Genomic DNA, 21,150 nt, shown 5'->3' with positions numbered 1-21,150 from the left:
TTCACGTAGACCTTCAGGATCTCAATACCAGGTTCTCAGACTTCCAACTACTTTATTCCTGCCAACAAACCCAAAACTTCCTCACTGTGCTCTTAAAGACATTCATACCCTATGCTTCTGGGACATGGCTTCAACCCAACCTGGAGTGATTCAACCGCTATGGTTGATTTCTCTAAACCTGTTGGCTGCGATTTATTCTCTTGCCAACTAACTATTCTTCCTACAATAGGTGGCGAACACCTGGTCGGATATTCTGCCCTAAATCTCCCTGCACTCTTACTTGACGGTACCTGGGCTAAACCCGATTCTGACCTACTTTATGCTGAACCTTACTTCTCCCCCCGAAACTCCCTTGTTGAATTCACACCTAATATCTACATTGCTGCCAACCCACTTCAACTGTCCCTCTTCTCAGTCCCCATGAACCCCCATACCCCAGAACCCCTTATATATAACTTCGGCCATTTTTATTTCCTTACCTGCTTTGTGAATATTACATATTATGATTATACCTCTAATTCTGACCTTCCTCTTGATTCTTCTAATAACTGCACCCTTCTTTCTCACCCTATGAATATTACATATCTTAATGACACCCTCCTTTATTGAAAGAACTTCCCTATATTTTCATCCCTCTGTACCTATCCAATTCTCTATCTCCCTGAAGCATTACACCAACCCGTTTCCATTAATAACACCATTTCTAAGTTAAAAGAACTCCAGAAACACTCTGATGACACCATCAAGAAACTTGGAGCAACATTGAAAGCCATCGACCACCTACTCCTGACACCCAACAGCATGACCCTCAACACAGCTGCAGACCTGGCCGACCTTGACAAACACTGCGACTTCAGGACCACCATCGCTTCTCTCTGGAGGACTGTACCTTGCACCCCACACTGGAATCTCTTTAACCCCCTCTATTACATCCAAAAAGGATGGAACTCTGTCACCTCTGCTTGGCAAACAGCTAAAACCATTTTATTTGTCTTAGCCATTATCTACCTCCTCTCCCTCTTCATTAGATTCCTACGCTGCAGAAAAAATAAAATTAATTTTTGGCTCCCTGTGGTCCCCCTCCCCATATGTCCCTCGGGGACCACCAGGTGGAATGTTATAATAATGTTATGGTCATAAGGAAACCCCTCTAATGTGTGGAAATAATTACTGTGTGAAATGTTTGCTGTGTGAAGACCCCAATACTCTGTAACTTCCAAAATGTGGTGAACGCCCCACTATCTTGATGTGAATGCCCTAAGCCCTTAAAGTGTAAACACCCTGCTCCTAGCATAAGGCACACCGTCTGGCCCACACGGATAAGACACAAGTTGTTTACTACTGGCTGTATAAGACCAGATTTTCTTCAGTGGACATCTCCTGCCTGATGAGAGGCGGACTCCACGTCACTCCGTGAGACGAGCCCCTGATTGACTGCTGTGCTGTGTGAGCCTGACCCAACTGCGGCCGCCCGTCTGTCTCTGTCTTCATCGTCCGTCTTTTGGTGCACATCGCCCGGTGCATTTGCTGGAGCCTAGGACCCACTAGGAATAGCTGTGATTGCATACTAATTCTGTCTGTGTGTTCATGTGTTCCGGCTCGGCTCAACTGTCTAGGTTTGAAGTACCAGGGGATAGGCCGTTATTGCTGACCCCTGGTCACCTGCGTATGTCCCACTAAATCTAGACAGATCATTAATTAATTGGGGCATAACTGGGACACTTAGGAAGAACAGCTCTCCGCTCCTGACCTGCAGATTTGAGGGCTGCTGAGCGGGTCAGCAGTGCAGAACCACAGCTCCCCTACTCGTCCCCAAATCAGCCTGGGTCCCTTTCCTGCTCACCCACACAGAGCGGCTTTGTACCAGGCCCACAGGAAGGCCTGCCTGGGGAACGAATCAGTCACCAAGTCTAGAGCCCTTTTGTTCTTTGCTGTTTTATTCACGCTCTTCTGAGGAAGTAAAACGAAATGTGCGTCGCTGGAAGAATTAAACGCTTAAAACTTGTAGGTCATTTTAGTTTCAGTTTCCACGGCGATTTGCTGTGGCCTCACTCTGCCCAGCCAGCAGCCTCCTCTGAAACCCGGTCATCTCTTTATTTCACTATTAAGGCATTTCCCGCCCCCTCCCCTGCTCCCTGCCCGCCCCACCTGCTTCAGGGTAGGTGCCGATGAGCAGGTCCTCGGGCCTGGCCTGGAAGTCCCAGCTGTCGCAGGTGGGCGTGGGTTGCAGGATTCCCTTCACATAGTCCACAGTCATGCGCTCTGTCCCATCCCATTTCAGCTCCATTCTGCTCAAGGCCACTGGTGTCGGGAGTCGAGTGCTATTCCCACAGACTGCGGGCTCTCAGTCAGCGCAGAGCTGTGGTCGGACACCCTACAGGCAGCCTCTGACCGCAGCCTCCTGGGAGCCTGCGCGGGGCAGGGAAAAGCCGCTACCTGGTGGCCCCGCCCCGAGCCGGCCTGTGGTTTGGGACTTCGCACTCAGGCGCTTCCTGGCCTCGGCCCTCCCCCGACTGCGGCACCCCGGGCCCCGCCAATCCGAGCGCTGGGGCCCTCCCCCGACTGCGGCACCCCGGGCCCCGCCAATCCGAGCGCTGGGGTCCTCCCCCGACTGCGGCACCCCGGGCCCCGCCAATCCGAGCGCTGGGGTCCTCCCCCGACTGCGGCACCCCGGGCCCCGCCAATCCGAGCGCTGGGGCCCTCCCCCGACTGCGGCACCCCGGGCCCCGCCAATCCGAGCGCTGGGGCCCTCCCCCGACTGCGGCACCCCGGGCCCCGCCAATCCGAGCGCTGGGGCCCTCCCCCGACTGCGGCACCCCGGGCCCCGCCAATCCGAGCGCTGGGGCCCTCCCCCGACTGCGGCACCCCGGGCCCCGCCAATCCGAGCGCTGGGGCCCTCCCCCGACTGCGGCACCCCGGGCCCCGCCAATCCGAGCGCTGGGTGCTGCTGGCCCTGCCCTCGGCATCAGTGCAACAAGGGTCAGGGCCAGCTCTCACGTGTCACCTGTGCTCATGGGATAAGGCGCAGACCCTTTAGCTGTCTCTCCTGGGAGGTCTACGCCGAGTGCAGGGGTGACAGATGGCAGCAGCGAGCCACTTCCTGGCGGCCGGAGGGCAGGCCTGTGGCTGTGACCCACGAGGTCCCGGATGGGACCCTCCCGGCCCAGAAACCGACAGGCTCCGCTCTGGGTTTAAAGAATAAAACAAACTGGCTCATGAGAGGAGGTTCCTTCCTGCTGGAGCGTGTAGTGTTCCTACCAACAGGCGTCTCTTCATGGCTCTTAAACAGGTTGTCTCAAAAGCAAAGGGAGTGACGGGGCGGGGAGGCGGGGGGGGGGGGGGGGGGGGTTGCCTTAGGACTCGCCCCACCTGCTTCCTCCTTGGGGCTCACGCCAGAGGCAGCTGTGGGCTCGTTTCCGGAGCAGCCTGGCTCCTGGGGGAGCCGCTTTCCTCCTCCCTCGGGGCCCCCTCCTCCTGGCTGACCAGCTCTCCATAGGCCGGTTCCTCTCCATTGTCCCTTCAAATGCTAAGTGCGATTGGTCACCAGCCAACTTCCCTGTCGTCCTGTGATATCGCTCTGCTCCTGTTTCTCTTCCTGGCACAGAGCTCCTAACCTTTGGAAGTGCCTGTGGTTGGAGCGCCCTTGCTTATTCATGAGGAGTCCCTCCCCACCACACCTGGGCAGATGCTAATGAGGGGGCCAGGGGGCCCTGGGATAGTCTCCCAGCGGAGCGGGCTGGCCACACCCGGAAGAAGCGCATGGCTAGAGGGTGGGAACTTTTTCAGGCCCATCCCCAACCTGCAGGGAGGGGAGACTGGCTAAGGCCCCAAGAAAGCTCTGGCCACTGAAGCTTCAGTGGGTGGTGAACACGTGATGTTCTGGGGGGGTGACAGGCCCAGATGCCATGGGAAAGGGCCTGGACCCTCTCTGCCCCTCTCCCCAGCCCTGGAACTATGCACCTCTCCCACTAGACGGCTGGAGAGAGAGCAGCTGGGTGAGGCTGGTCAGGTTCTCTCCTGGGCTTTGAAGCAAAAATACAGAAAGAAGTTGTCAGTCTGTTGTGAGAATGGCCCCTAAAGCTACTAGTGAGAAGGCGGAAAACAGGCAGGAAGGTTCTCTTAGTGCCTGTGTGTGGCCTCTGAGAGTTCCATCCGAGATAACAGCAACACAAACCAGGCAGACATGGCCCCGCCCGTTTCACTCGGGGTTAGAGCATCGGCCTCAGGCCGAGGGGTCTCGGGTTCAGCTCCAGCCAAGGGCACTTTCCTCCATTGCAGGCTCGATCCTCGGCCCGGTCAGGGCAAGTGCAGGAGGCAACCAATCGAAGTGTCTCTCACGTCAGTGTTTCCCTCTGTCTCTCACCTGCCTTCCACCCTCTAAAAATCAAGGGCAGAAAATATCCTTGGGTGAGGATTTCCCAAAATATAAAAGAATTAGGGGAAAAAGCAAGACAAAAATGAACCTAAAAGCTTTACTTCTCTCAATGGACTGGAATTCCTTTGTTCAAAAGTTAGTGAAAACGATTTCTCTTTTTGCCTTGACTCCTGGGCCCAGCCTGGGTTCTGACCAACCCTGGGGACTTCTCATTAGCCGTCCTTTGGGTGTAGGGATCCGTTGCTATACATGGTGCCTTTGGAACTTTTACTGAATCACAATAATATGGTACGAGCTCCTCGCATGTGGACCGTGAACTCCCTGTGGAGCTGTGCGTCCTGGGAAGTGAGTGCAGGTACCGCGCTGGGGGCTGTGTCCACAGGAGACGGGAGTGACTCTCCCGAGCGGAGGGAGGGCTGAGTGGGAGACCGGAGGAGGAGGACAATGGTCGGTTTCCTGCAGGTGAGAGGGCCTCCTGCAATCCGCGGTGATCACGGTCAGCTCAGGGTTCAGGCAGCGCATGGTGGAAAGGTGAGGGCGTCCACCTTTGTGATCTCGGGCGACACCACGTGAGCCGCCAAGCTGGTCTGCCCCCCAACCTGACCCCCCAACCCGACCCCTGTCTCAGAGCGCCCACCTCCTGCACAAGCTTTGCTGTGGGTGGAATTAAGACCCGGGCAGCTTGGAGCGTCCCTCCGGTTTCTTTTCCTGTTTACTCATGAACTTTTCCTTCTCTGTTGGCGGGTTTTTCTTACCTTTTGTTTCTCTGGAAACGCCTAGTCTTGGCAGGTGCGATGCGGCCCAAGCCCTGCGGGTGCTTCCTGGTGGATGCAGGCCCAGCCCAGCGGCTGCAGGTGCCGCAGCTCAGGCTCAGCCCCCAGCCTCCTGCCCCTCTGCTGAGGGTGCCCGCCCGGGAGTGAAACAGGCCCCATCGCTCCCCACACTGGGCCGCAGGCTCCAGGCAGAACAGCCTCTGCGGCCCCCGCCCCCACCCCACCTCCGCACCCAGCTGTTTCCCTGAACAACACTCCCGTGTGATCCTCCCGCCCTTGGTCATGCTTCCTCCTGCCTCTGTCATCGAGGTGCCAGGAGTCCTTACCTCAGTTTCTGCTTCTAGGGAATCTGCCTGAGAACCTGGAGCAGCCTACCGCTTGGAGGGAAAAATGGATGCTTCAAAGTAAAATACATTTTTCCTCTTATTTTGGACTTTTTCTCTAATTCAAGCTATTAGCCACAGCTTCTTAACTTTATAAGAGCATGAGTGACATGTTTTATTCGTTTAGAATTAACTAGTGACTGTTATAGAAAGAGACCTAGCACTTGGCCCTAGAGGTGGGGGGAGGGGGATAAGAGAGAGACCTGCTCCCCTCTCTCCTGAATGTCCCTATGCCTCCCCCCCCCCCCTTGGGCTTTGCTGTTGAAGAATTACTCCCCTGGGTCTTGAAGGGTCGCTGGGCCTTCTCGAACCTCTGAAGGAAGTGACCTTGTGAGGTTTTAGAAACACAGTTGACCCTTAAACAACGCAAGGTCAGGGGCGCCAACCCCCTCGCAGTCAAACACCTGCGTTGACTTCTGATCCCCCCCAAACCAACTTCCAGTCGCCTGCTGGTGACCGGAGCCTTACCAATAACAAACAGTCAAGTGGCACGCATTTGTGTGTTACATGTTACAGACTGTGCTCTTCCAATAAAGTGAGTTAGAGTCGTAACCGGTTTGGCTCAGTGGATAGAGCGTCGGCCTTCGGACTGAAAGGTCCCAGGTGGATTCGGGTCAAGGGCATGTACCTTGGTTGCGGGCACATCCCCAGTAGGGGGTGTGCAGGAGGCAGCTGATCGATGTTTCTCTCTCATTGATGTTTCTAACTCTCTATCTCTCTCCCTTCCTCTCTGTAAAAAACAAAAAAAAATTAATAAAATATATTTTTTAAAAAATGAGTTAGAGAGAACATGTTATTAACCAGGTAACTGCCACGCATCCAAAACAGAAACCATCCCCACTGCGTCTGTAGATGCTTATGGCGTACGAAGGGTTAAGAGAATCATAAGGAAGAGACGATATTGTATAAAAAGCTGGGTATACATGGACTTGCTCAGTTCAAGCGGGTTTGTTTCAAGGTGGCCTGTAACTGGTTAGGGAGGCCGCCTGCACTGCGGTGATGGGGAGAGGACCTGCCAGGTGGACCGGGTGCAGCACTAGTGGCCAGGGCCGGGCTGCAGGGAGATGCCCGGGTCACGTCCCCCGTTTCCTCCTGTTTCTGTGGCTCCATCCCATGGGGCTTTTTCTTCTCTATTGAAAATATTGAAACGAGGATTTTTAGGCTTAAAACAGACAGGTTTAGGAACTTTCAGAACTTTTAGAAGTTAAGGGGACAGTAACAAAAATACACAGCTGCAAAGTAGCAGCAGGTAAATTTCCATAGAATGGGGAGCTGAAAAGCTGCATCAGGGGCATTTCCATAGAATGAGGAGCTGGGAACGGGAAGGTCTATATTTACAAACTACAGAGTAGGAAGCCTCCCATCCAGAAGGAGGAGAAGGAAGTCCAGAGGGAATAGGAAAACAATAAGGAAGGAGGGGGCAGGACCTCAGGTGTCCCCTGTGAGGTTCGACCTTTGAGCTCAGAAGTTACTATAGTGACCAATGGGGGGGAGGGGGCATCAAAGCACCAGGATCTGCAGCCTTTATAGGCCGCAGGGAAAAGGAGGTCAGTGGAACTCTTCCCCTCCCCACTCGGGAGTCTGTGCTGTGAGAGTCTTCCCCCCCACCCCCCCCACGTGGGAGTCTGTGCTGTGAGAGTCTTCCCCTCCCCACGCGGGAGTCTGTGCTGTGAAAGTCTTCCCCTCCCCACGTGGGAGTCTGTGCTGTGCGAGTCTTCCCCTTCCCACGCGGGAGTCTGTGAGATTCTTCCCCTCCACACGCAGGAGTCTGTGCTATGCGAGTCTTCCCCTCCCCATGCGGGAGTCTGTGCTGTGAGAGTCTTCCCCTCCCCACAGGGGAGTCTGTGCTGTGAGAGTCTTCCCCTCCCCACGTGGGAGTCTGTGCTGTGAGAGTCTTCCCCTCCCCACAGGAGAGTCTGTGCTGTGAGAGTCTATCCTTCCCCACAGGGGAGTCTGTGCTATGAGAGTCTTCCCCTCCCCACGTGGGAGTCTGTGCTGTGAGAGTCTATCCCCTCCCCACGTGGGAGGCTGTGCTGTGCAGTCTTCCGCTCCCCACGCGGGAGTCTGTGCTGTGAGAGTTTTTCCCCTCCCCACGTGGGAGTCTGTGCTGTGAGAGTCTATCCCCTCCCCATGCGGGAGTCTGTGCTGTGAGAGTCTTCTCCTCCCCACAGGGGAGTCTGTGCTGTGAGAGTCTCCCCCTCCCTCATGGGAGTCTGTGCTGTGAGAGTCTTCTCCTCCCCACGTGGGAGTCTGTGCTGTGCGAGTCTTCCCCTCCCCACGTGGGAGTCTGTGCTGTGCGAGTCTTCCCCTCCCCACGTGGGAGTCTGTGCTGTGCAAGTCTTCCCCTCCCCACGCGGGAGTCTGTGCTGTGAGAGTCTATCCCCTCCCCACGTGGGAATCTGTGTTGTGAGAGTCTTCCCCCTCCCTCATGGGAGTCTGTGCTGTGAGAGTCTTCTCCTCCCCACGTGGGAGTCTGTGCTGTGCGAGTCTTCCCCTCCCCACGTGGGAGTCTGTGCTGTGCGAGTCTTCCCCTCCCCACGTGGGAGTCTGTGCTGTGAGAGTCTCCCCTCCCCACAGGGGAATCTGTGCTGTGAGAGTCTATCCTTCCCCACAGGGGAGTCTGTGCTGTGAGAGTCTTCCCCTCCCCACAGGGGAGTCTGTGCGGTGAGAGTCTTCCCCTCCCCACGTGGGAGTCTGTGCTGTGAGAGTCTTCCCCTCCCCACGTGGGAGTCTGTGCTGTGCGAGTCTTCCCCTCCCCACGTGGGAGTCTGTGCTGTGAGAGTCTCCCCTCCCCACAGGGGAATCTGTGCTGTGAGAGTCTTCCCCTCCCCACAGGGGAGTCTGTGCTGTGAGAGTCTTCCCCTCCCCACAGGGGAGTCTGTGCTGTGAGAGTCTTCCCCTCCCCACCCAGGAGTCTGTACTGTGAGAGTCTTCCCCCTCCCTCATGGGAGTCTGCATTTGTTCTTCAATACATTTCCACCTTTGCTATACCACCTTCCTTTCGTGGATTCATTGATGGACTCCAAAGGACAAAGAACCCAGGAACCATCCTGCCCAGAGGGACACTGCATGTTCCAGTCCAAAACTCCCGCGTCTCTATGACCCAGTGCAGCTCTTAGCCCATGAAGTGAGCACCAGAGTGAAAGGAGTTAGAGCAGAATTGGGTGGAGAGGGGAGGTGGGAGAGGATGAATGGGCTGAAACAAATCGAAAATGTGTTTTGCAGGCAACAGGAAGGCAGGAAAACATGATGGGTAGCAGAAACACAGGGTGTTTTGAAACAAGGATGTTTTTCTTACAAGTGACAAACATTTTCTCACAAGTGATAAAATGTTTCTAAAAGGCCAGGAACCAATCGGTGAGAGGCACCACAGGGAGCAGCGTTAGCTGACATAAGGGGAGAGCAGAAGGCTTGGGGGCAACCCATGTGAATCTCCCTCCTGGGAGATGAGACCCCAGGAACAATTCTTGCTCTCAGTTCCGGTATCACCAGTTTGTTTGAAATACAGTTCGCTTGGGCCCATGCTACAGTTCTAGCCGTTAGGGGAAGGGCAGCTATAAGAATAGAATCTCAGTTGTTTAATAAGCTATTTATGTATATAAAAGGCTAAGCAACCATCTGACCAGCAGTAGCCATGATGCGCACTGACCACCTGGGGGAAGACACTCAATGCAGGAGTTGCTGAATTGCAGTGACTTGACAGCCGTGGTTCTCAGGTGACGTACCCGGAACCAGAGAGGAGGGAGCCCGATTCCTCACAGGGCCATGCAATTCCACCTTTGGCCATGGGTTATGTTGTTGCTGGGGCACTGTCAGCCCCGAATCTGTTTTACCACTGAGCTGCGGTGATCGTAGACACCCTTTGAGCTGCGGTGCCACCCCAGGTGTGCCAGCCAGGGAGGGACCGCAGGAGGTTGGCTCCAGGGTGTGTCCATCCCATCTCACCCAGTCCCGCCCTGCCAGCCACCTTCTAACTAATTTCCTTTCAATGTTCAGGAATCTGTGCACCGGGCCACTAGTTCACTATATTAGCTGTAGAAAGGGATTGTTCTTGCAGACCCTGGGGCACTGGAGAACGTGCTGCAAAAAGACAAGCAGGGCTGAAAAGATAAAGCGGCCATGAGCCCAGGTGGGGCCATTACTCAGAGAAAAAGATACATTTTAAATGCAGGTCAAAGGCAGGGCCTATCTCAAGGGAGACCACATTCTGGGCTCATCTTTGCAGGTTCCCAGGCCCATCTTTGCAAGGAGGATGGTAGAAAACAGACCCTGGGAATCACTAGTGTTAGACTTTTCCCACCCTCTAACCCTATGGTAAGGGCTGGTTTGAAATGAAATGTCAGAGCGTTTTCTTTCAGGGTATTATGCCTGCTCCTCTCGGATCACGGGCCATGTGAGTAAACCACCACAAAGATTCAACCTGTCTCTTCACATTGACTCACTTGGGGCAGCAGGACCTTCCTGTCTGGTTCACTCCTAGCTGCACCCTTCCTGGGGGATGGAGCCTTGTTTGTCACCTTTTGATGCTTTCCATTTCTCAGCATGAGTAAGGCACTCAGTACGTGTCTGTCATCAAGTGAATGGAGTTGGCCTTTTTTCTAGGTAGGATTGTATTGTACAGAACTTTTGAAAGAAACTTTCCAATTCTAATTATAACAGAAGATGGGAAGAGGATATGTAGATGGAACAAATTATTAAATGTATATTGTATGTTACATGCTGTGTACTGAAGTTAATCTGAACACTCACAACCTGCAGAGAGAGAAGGGACATGTTGGATATTTGTGCTGGGTAAATGCAGTCACATTGGGCTCATCCAAATGAGCAAATCATACATTCAAGAGTAAGAATGTCCAGGGCATTGTTCACAGACCTCCAGGAGGTCGAGGAAGCCGCCAGTGGCCTGTGGAAGCAGCAAGCTTCTCTACCTCACAGAGCCCAGTGAGAGCAGGTCACGTTCCCAAGCTCTGGTTTCTAGAGCTCCATGCAGAACAACAGCGAGGTGCTGGCCATGTTCTTCTCAAAGTGCTCCTTACATTGCTTGTTCTGAGCTTCAGTGAACTGACTTTTCCAACCTCCCAGGACTCCTGAGAAGAGCAGTGTAAGTAATATTTTTATGAACTTTGACCATTTTTTGTTTGGGTAATCCCTTTCCTCTCAATACTTACATTCCTTTCATAGACATCAGCTCATCGTCCTGCTGCCATTGAATGATAAGTGAAGTTACAGGTCATACTCCCCAGGGCACAGTGAGGCCCTTGTAAGCAGGGAGCTGTATTCTGAGCACTGGGGAGGGCCTGGAATCCAGGTCCTGGTTCTCTGACTCTTGGCTTTGCACCCTGAACTTTCTCACCCACCAGTCCGTTGTGGCCCCTCAGGACACCTCACAGTCTATGTAAGTTCACTGGAGCTCGTTTTCTTATCTTCTCTTTCCAGGTCACTGAGCACTGATGTGAGTGGCTGCCTCCTCAGAGTGTTGTCTGCTCCTCCTATTTGTAGCTTTAGTCAGTCAGAATTCATAGTTAAATACAAGTGAGAATTCTCCTTTCCAGTCTGAATTATCATTGCTGTTAACATATGAATAAATTCAAGCAATCTATACTAATAAAAGGGTAATATGCTAATTAGATTGGACATCTTCCGGACGTCCTTTGGGACATTCTTCTAGACAAAACCACTGCGGCTGTGAGGGCCGGTCCAGCGCCGAGGTCCCTTTTGCAGAGGCCTTGAGGGAAGATACCACAGGAGAAGGCAGAAGGGAGAAGGCAGCAGTTAGGCAGTCAGGGGGATCAGGCCAGGAGGGGAGAGCAATTAGGGCAATCAGGCCGGCAGGGGAGCAGTTAGGGGCATCAGGCATGAAGGCAGGTGAGCGGTTAGGAGCCAGTGGTTCCGGATTGTGAGAGGGTTCCTGGATTGGAGAGAGTGCAGGCCTGGCTGAGGGACCCCCCTGCCCTGCATGAATTTCATGCACCAGGCCTCTAGTCTATATATATAAAAGGCTAATATGCTAAGTGACCACTGGTCCAGTCACTATGACAACTTGCTTCATAGCCAAGTAGAAACATTTCACACTTTAACCAAATGTCTGTGGAGCATTTTCTCATGCCTCATCTCATTTCATCTGCACAGAAGTCCTGGAGTAGGTAGATAGGAGACTTGGTGGAATCCTATTTTCTTTTCATTAGCCGGAAAATGGAGATTTAGAAAGCTTAGAAACTTGACCCAACTGAAGAGAAGAAATGGTGGACCTTGAAAATGACTTCAGGTTTTCTCACTGCACAGAATATAGTCAGACACTGCTGCAGTTAAATATTTCACCCTTTGTTCTCCCTGCGTGATCCAAAATATAACCTGCTTTGTGTTGATATTTATTGCTGTGTTGCTGACAATTACCTGAAAGAGAAGTTGGGGTGCTTCACTGACTGGAAAAAAGTTTAGCTACATCGGAAAGTAAGGTCTAATTAAGCAAGTTTATTCTATATCTATAAAAGGTAAGTTGACTCGCGCATGCATGGTACATACAAAGCTCTCGCTGGTGCCAGTTGCATGCGTATGTTTCCATCTGTCATTGTCAATTGTGAATTTGGTTGATACTTCTATTATAGAGAATGGGCGAATAGCAATATTAAAATAACTCTTCTAATTAACTAGTAGCCCAGTGCACGAAATTTGTGCACATTAAAAGGGAATTAATTGCCCTAACTGGTTTGGCTCAGTGGATAGAGCATTGGCCTTCGGACTCAAGGGTCTCAGGTTCGATTCTGGTCAAGGGCATGTACCTTGGTTGTGGGCACATCCTCAGTGGGGGGTGTGCAGGAGGCAGCTGATCGATGTTTGTCTCTCATCAATGTTTTTAACTCTCTATCCCTCTCCCTTCCTCTCTGTAAAAATCAATAAAATATATTTTTTAAAAAGGAATTAATTAGCAGATATATTTTAACATTGCTATTTGCCCTTTCTCTATAATAGAAGTGTGAGAGATGAAAGGAAATTAGTAAAATGTATATGAAAATAATATATAAATTTATTAATAAATAAACAGTAACAAAAGGATATAACAACAACAGAGGCATGACATAAAAATGACAAAAACATGATATGAAAACAACAAAAACATGACATAAAAACAACAGTGATGCAAACAATGACTGATAAAGTGATTAAACTTATTCTAATATCTCCCTGTACACCACATGAAGAGTGAAAACACTTTCAGAGTGCTTGACTAATTTCCCTTGTGATGAAGTACTTAGAACTTTAACTGTAACATCACAAACTCGAGAGAAAGCAACATATAACTGACCATGTGCAAAAACGGGTTCAGGTAGGAACATGCATACTCTGTCTAGAGTTTGTCCTTGTGATTTATTAATAGTCATCGCAAATGCTGGCATCACGGGAAACTGTCATCTAATCAATTTAAATGGGAGGCCAGTGTCAGATGGGGACAAATCAATTCTTGGAATCAGAACAGCCTCTCCCTCTGCAGATCCTGTTAATACTTCAGCTTCGATAATGTTAGGTTGTAATCTTTTGATAATAAATCTGGTACCATTACAAAGACCCCATTTACTATTAAGATTTCTCAATAGCATAATGATTGCACCCACTTTCAATTTTAATTTATGACATGGCATTCCTGAAGGAGTAATACTATTCAGAAATTCGATGGGGAAATTTTCCTTTGTTTCGTTGTTATGGGGTGGGGCCCCAACATTAGTAACAAAGAAACAGAATTAAAACTTTATTGTGGAGAGCCACTACAGTGTTTTGGACAGGTTCAAGCCTTGGACTGATGAGAGGGCACAGTCCTCTCATTGCCATGTGCAAGTCCCAGCTTGGAGGGCATGGCCCTCCCAGCACAATTATAGCCAACAGCTGTAGTTGTAAGCTTGAACCTATGGTCTGAACAAGTGGCCCCACATGTGTGAGTGATGTGGGCTTGATAGAGTTCAGGTACATGTAGTTGAGTAGGATTAAAACCCAGGAGAATGTTTGTAAACATCTTGGTCACGCCCTTACTTTGCCTGGTAGCATCTGCTATAAAATAAAGGCATGGCTGTGGGCGTGGTCGCTGTCTCTCAGAGAAGCAACGTCCCACCAAGACCCCGCTTTCATTCTCTTGTCTGTCTTTTCTAAGCCTTTCAGCCGCCCCACTCAGGTTCACCCCGTGCTGGCGCGGCACACTTTAGAAAGATCTGCCTCCACACTCCCAGGGCAGGTCCCTGCCTCAAACTCTGCCTTTACAGAAAACAGCTCCAGGAAACAGCCTGGGGGAGGGTAAAGCCGTTGCCAAGACAACTCCTGTAGGACTGACTTCCTTCTGCTCGGTCGCTGTTCGTCTGTATGTGATGAACACCACTTATGGTTTTTGTATAAGTAGATTTTTTTTCAATGTGTAGGAATTTGTGCACTGGGTCACTAGTATAATATAAAGGAGTGGTAGGGTTGGTTAACTTTGGTTCATGCTTATGCAATAGAGCAGTGGTTCTCAATCTTCCTAATGCCGCAAACCTTTCATACAGTTCCTCATGTTGTGGTGACCCCCAACCATAAAATTATTTTTGTTTCTACTTCATAACTGTAATTTTGCTACTGTTATGAATCGTAATGTAAATATCTGATATGCAGGATATATTTTCATTGTTACAAATTGAACATAATTAAAGCATTGTGATTAATCACAAAAACAATATGTAATTATATATTCAATATGTGTTTTCCGATGGTCTTAGGCAACCCCTGTGAAAGGGTAATTCAACCCCCAAAGGGGTCTCTACCCACAGGTTGAGAACCGCTGCAATAGAGTATTCATTCATATTTTTAGCTTCAATAATTAAAAATGGTCAGAGAGATCATAGAAGACGATTTCTCTCCTGATTGCTCCATGCTGTCTGATTCATTTAAGCCAAGCATGTCAAACTCGCAACCTGTGGACCGCATGTGGCCCACAATGAATATTTTTGTAGCCCAGCCAATATAATGGTATGTAGAAAGGTTTTAATAAAAACTTAGTAACTTAATTTTTACAATATCCTGTTATACATAAAGAATCCGTGCACCTTGAAAGGAACTGTGGGCCATGAGGCTGCGGTGGGCACAGGGACGGGTCTCAGCCCATCCTCCTTAACCCCGCCCAGCCCCTCCTGCTGCAGCCCAGGTCCCCTATCTGCTGCAGTCTGCTCCGGCAGCCACCTCTCACACCCACTGATGGTGCTGGCCCTGCTCGCACCCGCAGCCAGCACTGCGGGTGCGACCAGCGGCTGCCAGGCCTGATCGCCTTTCAGTGGGGGAGGTGAAGAAGCCCTCAGGGGCAATCGGGCCGGCAGTCGCTGCCTGCTCGCACCCCATGACGGCACCGAGCAATCGGGGCTGGCGCTGGAGACCAGCAGCAGGTGCACACGCATGCTGGGAGGGACTGTGGCGCACAGGAGCAAAGAATTTTCAGTAACCACCAGAGGCTCGCCCAGATGACTGCGACCAGCGGCCTGTCTTGGTCTGACCCCCCCACTCACCAGCTCCACCATCCTGATGCAGCCAGTGCCTGCCATGTTTGGCGCATGCCCCCTGGTGGTCAGTACACATCATAGCAACCAGCTGTTCCGTTGTTCTGCCATTTAGTCTATTTGCATATTAGCCTTTTATTATATAGGACTAGAGGCCCGGTGCATGAAATTCAGGCATGAGGTGGAGTCCCTCAGCTGGGCCTGCACCCTCTCCAACCCGGGACCCCTCAGGGGATGTCTGAGTGCCAGTTTAGGCCCTGGGGGATCTGTCCTAAACTGGCAGTTGGACATCCCTCTCACAATCTGGGACCGCTGGCTCCTAACCGCTCGCCTGCCTGCCTGCCTGATCGCTCCCTAACTGCCCCCCTGACGGCCTGATAGCCCCTAACTGCTTCTGCCTTGGCCCCTGCCACTGTGGCTTTGTCCAGAAGGATGTGCAGAAGATATCTGGTCTACTTAGCATATTACCCTTTTATTAGTATAGATTATTAATAATGAACTACAGCGTTCACTAATGACTGGTTACTATAATCATGCTGCATTCATTTCCCGTATGCGCCTTACACGCAGGAGCACCATTTCTCTCCACTAATATTTGCAGCAAATATTTTAGCAGCTGATTGCGATGTCATTAGTCTGTTTTTAAAAATATATATTTTATTGATTTTTTACAGAGAGGAAGGGAGAGGGATAGAGAGTTAGAAACATCGATGAGAGAGAAACATCGATCAGCTGCCTCCTGCACACTCCCTGCTGGGGATGTGCCCGCAACTAAGGTACATGCCCTTGACTGGAATCGAACCTGGGACCCTTGAGTCCGCAGGCCAATGCTCTATCCATCGAGCCAAACCGGTTAAGGCTCATTAGTCTTGTACTGACTTGTTTGGTGTGCGCAACAGGAAACATTTCGCTTTCGGAGAACCAGAAAAATGGGTTTATTTGCGTTACACTTATTAATCTGTGCAGTTATTCAGTGTCTAGTAAGTTAATGTTCAAGATAAAATATTAATTTTTATTAAAATGTTCTATTATTTTATGTTAACGATGATTCATTTATTTCAGCCCTTTATATTTAGCATGTCTCTATCGAAATAAACCTGCCTTTCTATGAAGATGGAAGCTTTGGGTTTTTTGCAACCACGTAAACGTACACCTTGTGTATCTGGCCTGTGTGATGTGCTCCTGCGCTTCCCGGGGGCAGTGTACGCTGTCCTTTGCCATTTCCCGCTTTTCTCTGGGAAACAAGCCACTTGGCCAGCTCTCCCGCCCGCTCCGGCCTTAAGGAACCCCCCTCAGAAAACGCTGGGCCTAGGGATTCACTGGAATGTCAGGGAACCTTTTTATGAATGGATCACGGTTTTCCTACTCTCAGAGGAAATACAAAGAGCACGGATACATCACCTTTTCTCATGAGGGAGAAAGACAGTGATTCATTTTAGCATCATTGATGTAGTTGGTCCTGGGGTTCCTTTTCATCAGATCAAATGAAGTGTTATAGACAATGTCGTCTAAAACCTCACTCCCTGTTCATGGCCCTTAGGACCAAGCAAAGTTCTCAGCCGGAGGCACATGGCCCTGCCTGGTCTGGGCTCAGCTGGCTGCAACGTCCTCTTACGCCCTCCTCCGCAGCAGCGCTATTTGGCGGTTCTCTCATCTCCGTGGCCATTGCTTTCAGGGTGTCCTGCTCTGCCCTCCTCTCTTAAACCAGGAGGCCTTACACCGATGGGCATCACGAGGCCTGTGCCTCTCCTCTAAACTGCGTGCAAACGTGCAGGTGTGGCTTTGACAGAGGTGAAGACGTGGCTGCCTGCAGAGTCTCAGTGGGCTTTGTGAGCATTGAAACGAAAAAACCTTTAATTTAGATGTTGGAAGGTTTTTAGAGGCCTACGTTCATTCTCACTTCGTTTACTTTTTCTTGCCGTCTTCTTTCATTGCTCTAAATTTCATATATTTATGATGAGAGGCGCCAATATAATCAGGAGGGTCAGAAGGGACAGACGGAGCAAACGGCACCAGGGTAATTAGGAAAGGTCAGAAGGGGCAGATGAAACAAACAACTTTTATGGGGGATAGCTGCAGCCAGGGAGGTTACGGGAGATGGCTGCAGCCCGGGAGGGAACTAAAAAGCAAACGCCTGATAAGAAACCAGACAGGCATTAACTCACTTAGAAAGCCAGATCATTAGTGAAAAATTCCAAACTACATTCCCTCCCCGCCAAAAGCAGATAGGTATGTTGACACGGCACTAGATCTCCAATGGAATGACCCCAGGTTACTTGCCCTGTTTGCTGAAAGGTATATAACCTGTGTTTAAACTCTTGGTCGGGGCTCACGGCCGCTGCTCTGCCGCGTTCAGAGTGAGTTGTTGTGGGCCCCAACATGTTGGAAGCTAAATAAACCCCTTGCGTTTGCATAGAAAGCGTCTCTTGGTTCTTTGTGACAGCGGCTTGCACCCCGGATTTTACATTTGGAGGTTCCACCGAGATACCGGCGGGGGTGAGAGGGACCCCTTATTTAGGGCTGGAGGCTCTCCCCCAGCGGGGAGGAGAGGGACCCCCTATTTAAGGCAGGAGGCTCTCCCCCACTTGTCGCCGGGCACGCAGCGAGGTATTTGTTGCAGCCGCCTCTGAGTTCCAACAGACGCTTCTTGGGGTAAGTGACGGCGCCTTTCTGAATAGCGATCGCTTAGATATTGGAAACACAAATTTAGTTAGAGCTGGCAAATCTGTTTGGTCGGGTGGCTGTCGGGGAGGGGCGTGAGCCTCCCCCGACTGCGACAGACAGACGTGTCGGGAGGTCGCAGGCCACAACCCCGGGGGACGCCCTGGTGGAGTCTGGAGAGGACCAGGGACGCCTGGTGGACTCCTGTCTGTTCCGTCAGTTAGGTACGGATTCTGATTCTGGTTCTGTAGTTCTGTTGCCAGCTAGGTCAATTGGTTCTGTAAAACCTTCTTTTTGGATCCTTCGATTTTTGTCTCAACGCGTTGTGTCTGTCTTTGTCTTTTGTTCTTTGTTTCTTGTCGTTGGTGTGTTGGTGTGTTGGTGTGTGTGTGTGTTCTCTCCTCCACCCTCTGCTCCCTCCCTCCACCCTCTGCTCCTCCTGGATGGACGCTGTGGAATGGACTCAGACTGCTCCTTTGGGTATTGTGATTGATCAGTTCAAGGAGATTGCGGGAGGCTTTAGAGCTCCCTCAGAAATTGGGAAGTTGTTAAGAATTGAATGGATTGTTTAAACTCTGAATGAATGTCGGGTGAAAGTATGTGAGTGTAAAGACGGGGAGGGAGGGGGGAGGGGGCAAGTGTGCTGGAGCGCGGTGCGCGGTGACCGCAGCCCTCGCCCCGGAGCCTGGCCGCGCCACGGGCCCAGGCAGCTCGGCTGCAGCGGCTGACACCTGGGGGCTCGGCCTCCGGCCCGGTCGGCGGCGGGTGCTGGGCCGGAGCTGGAGCCCGAGCTGCGCAGCCTGGAAGAGGCCGGAGGCCGGGAGAGGCGGCGGCAGCCCAGGCAGCCCGAGCCCCGCAGCTTGGGCCTGCGCTCGCTCAGCGCCATAGGCGGCGGCGCGCCTTCGGGGGGCGGCGCTGGGGGGCTCGGGCCGGGCGCGGACTCGTTCGCGGAGCCTGGCGGCGGCGGCTGCGGCCGGCGGTGGCCGGCGTTGGCCCCGGGCTTGTGTGGAGCGCGGGGGGGGCGGGGCCGGCGAGTCGCTTGCAAGAGGCCGGAGCAGCGAGGCCCCCGGCGGCGTCGGGTCCGGGGGAAGGTCTGGGAAGGGTCCCGCGCGGAGCCCACGGGCCGGACAGCTGGGGGCGGCGCGGCTACTCTGGACGGGAGCAGGGCTCTTCCCATGGAGATCGCGCCAGCTAGATGACAAAAAGTCCTTCTTGTAATTGAAAAGTTTTAAAATGTGTCTGGTATTTCTGTTCACATGTAAAGAGAAAAGCTGGTTTAAAACTAATGCGCGCAATTGTCCTGTTTTTGGACATTTAGATAGAGTTTTGAACTAGAGTCTCTTCACACATGTACAGAATAAAACCCAAGACTGATTATTTCCTAAGGAAAATAGCTAATTTTACCCAGGGAAGCAATGCAGGCTTGTTCTAGCAACAAGCCTCCAAAAGAAAATTCAGTAAGATTGCCTCTGTTACAAAATTTGCCAAAGTACATGCCTTAATAATAATAATTGGATTTGAATCTCAAGAAATTATGTAGCTACAAATTTGCCTCTTGACTTTCCCGAGAGAAAAATGGTGGTTTTAAAGTCAAGGGCTGGGCCAGGCCTGTTTGCCAGCCTCAGGTGTGGTTTTCCATAGCTGCTGGAAACTTGAGACCTTAAAATTTACTGAGTCAAACAATAAAAAAAAAAAAAAAAAATGTTCATCTAGGTATTATTAATCTGAATGTGCCTCATACAAAATCTAGAGGGTAGAATTGAATCTATTGGTTAATTGTGCCTTATATTTTTGAAGTTTACAAGAAGTCGCTGACCACAGAGAGACAGACAGCTATCCCAAGATGACGTCAACAAGGCCTGTATACTCACAAACTGATAATTGCTAGCTGTGGTGATTCAAAGTTTTAATGGGGAATGTTATCTGTCTTTATTGTTTAAGTATATGTCTTTGTTGTTTAAAATTGTTTAACTAGTGAAATTTTTGTTTGTATCTCCAAAAAAAAAAAAAAAAAAAATGATGAATGTATTGCTAATCTGAGGAATGTTAATTACTTACATGTCACCTTAAAAATTAATTAAGGCTCAGAGTTCTAACTAACTGGAATGTACAGCTTTGATGTGATGGAGGAAGGTAAAGAAATACTTAATGGAAGGTCTGAGGCATGGTTATGCATTTTTGAAGGACATAGAAAGAAGGTTTGAAGGCTAACCTAAAAGAATGAAATTTGTAAAGATTGTGTATGTAATAAAAAGAAAAAGATAAATGTTAAAAGAAAGATGAATGCATGATAGACCAGTAAGCTGGGACAAGTAGAATAGGGAAACTAAACAAAAATCCTGTTTTCCCTAAACCAAAGACATTTGGAGTAAATGCTTTGCATTTGCCTCCCTAAACAAAGGTTAAATCGTTTATGTCAATCTGATTAGTGTCATTTGTTGTCCATGCCCAGGGACAAATGAAGTTAGGAAATAAGCCTTATTTTGATTAGTTCTTTCATTCAGGAGGAGCTAACCCGGTCCCTCCCTGCAACATGAATGATAAAATGTATGTTAAGAAATTTTAAAATTGCTCAAAACTCGCTGCCTTGGGTCCAGTTCTGCATGTATAAAAAGGGACAGAGTAAGGTTTAGTAGCAGGAGTGGAGAGGCAGGCAGAGCAGGAGCAGGCCAAAAGAAGCTGGCGAGGCCATCCAAACCACCCAGCCGCTATTGGCCAGAGCCGCCTGAGGCAGACCTCCTCGGACTGGCAACAGCTGACTCTGACTAGGACAGGCTGGGCTCTTTCCAACTGGGCCCCCATGAACCGATGGTCGAAATGAAAATCGGGGGCCAGACTGTGAACTTTATGGTTGGTACAGCGGCAGAGCACTCGGTAGCTACTCAGAAGGTAGCTCCCCTCTCAGGACAGGAAGTCACCATTATTGGAGCTACCGGGACCACAGCTGCAGACTGTTCTGCCGCCCCCGCCGATGTCAGTTAGGCGGCCATCAGGTGGTTCATGAATTCCTGTATTTGCCAAATTGCCTGGTCCCTCTAATGGGCAGAGACCTTTTAGCCAAAATGAAAGCAGAAACCACTTTTGCCCCAGATGGTTCAGCACAGCCTTGCCCAGGTGAAGAGACCTCTTCAATGATCCTGCCCTTAGCAGTGCCGAGGGAGGAAGAATGGAGACTTTATACCCCCCCAGCCAAAGGCCCCCACATCTGTTCCTGTCAGGCCCCCATCAGGGGACTTGGATGATGTTCCTGTTATCTGCTCAAGAGCCCAAGACTGTAAAGATACTTGTTCACTAAAAAGATAATTGTCTCTTTTCTTGAGAGGGCTCCAGAGGGCGCACGAGGACATTTGGCTGCGCCTTGGCGCCACCCAGGCAAAAGGCACCTCCTGGAGCCTCAATGGAAAGGTCCCTACACCCAACTCCGTGGTGCTGACGACCCCCACCGCTCTCAA

The 21,150-nt window shown here is 50.8% G+C and overlaps 1 protein-coding gene across 3 annotated transcripts in view; it reads right to left on the bottom strand.

The window, feature by feature from the left end:
* The window catches only part of LOC139015406 (sulfotransferase 1C4-like), a 32,537-nt gene extending 30,050 nt beyond the window's left edge, over positions 1 to 2,487 (bottom strand). For all 3 annotated transcript variants that reach the window (XM_070423228.1, XM_070423227.1, XM_070423229.1), the window contains exon 1: positions 2,149 to 2,487. In XM_070423228.1, coding sequence (XP_070279329.1) covers positions 2,149 to 2,287 — 139 coding nt within the window. In that variant the 5' untranslated portion in view covers positions 2,288 to 2,487. The remainder of the gene's footprint in view (positions 1 to 2,148) is intronic.
* Between the last annotated feature and the right edge of the window lie 18,663 nt (positions 2,488 to 21,150).

Source organism: Myotis yumanensis, unplaced genomic scaffold, assembly GCF_028538775.1.
Source record: "Myotis yumanensis isolate MYYU_CA2020_CCGP unplaced genomic scaffold, mMyoYum1.0.hap1 SCAF_8, whole genome shotgun sequence".
Classification (NCBI taxonomy): Eukaryota; Metazoa; Chordata; class Mammalia; order Chiroptera; family Vespertilionidae; genus Myotis; species Myotis yumanensis.
The sequence above is the reverse complement of the archived record's forward strand: the minus strand, read 5'-3'. Positions and strand labels throughout refer to the sequence as shown.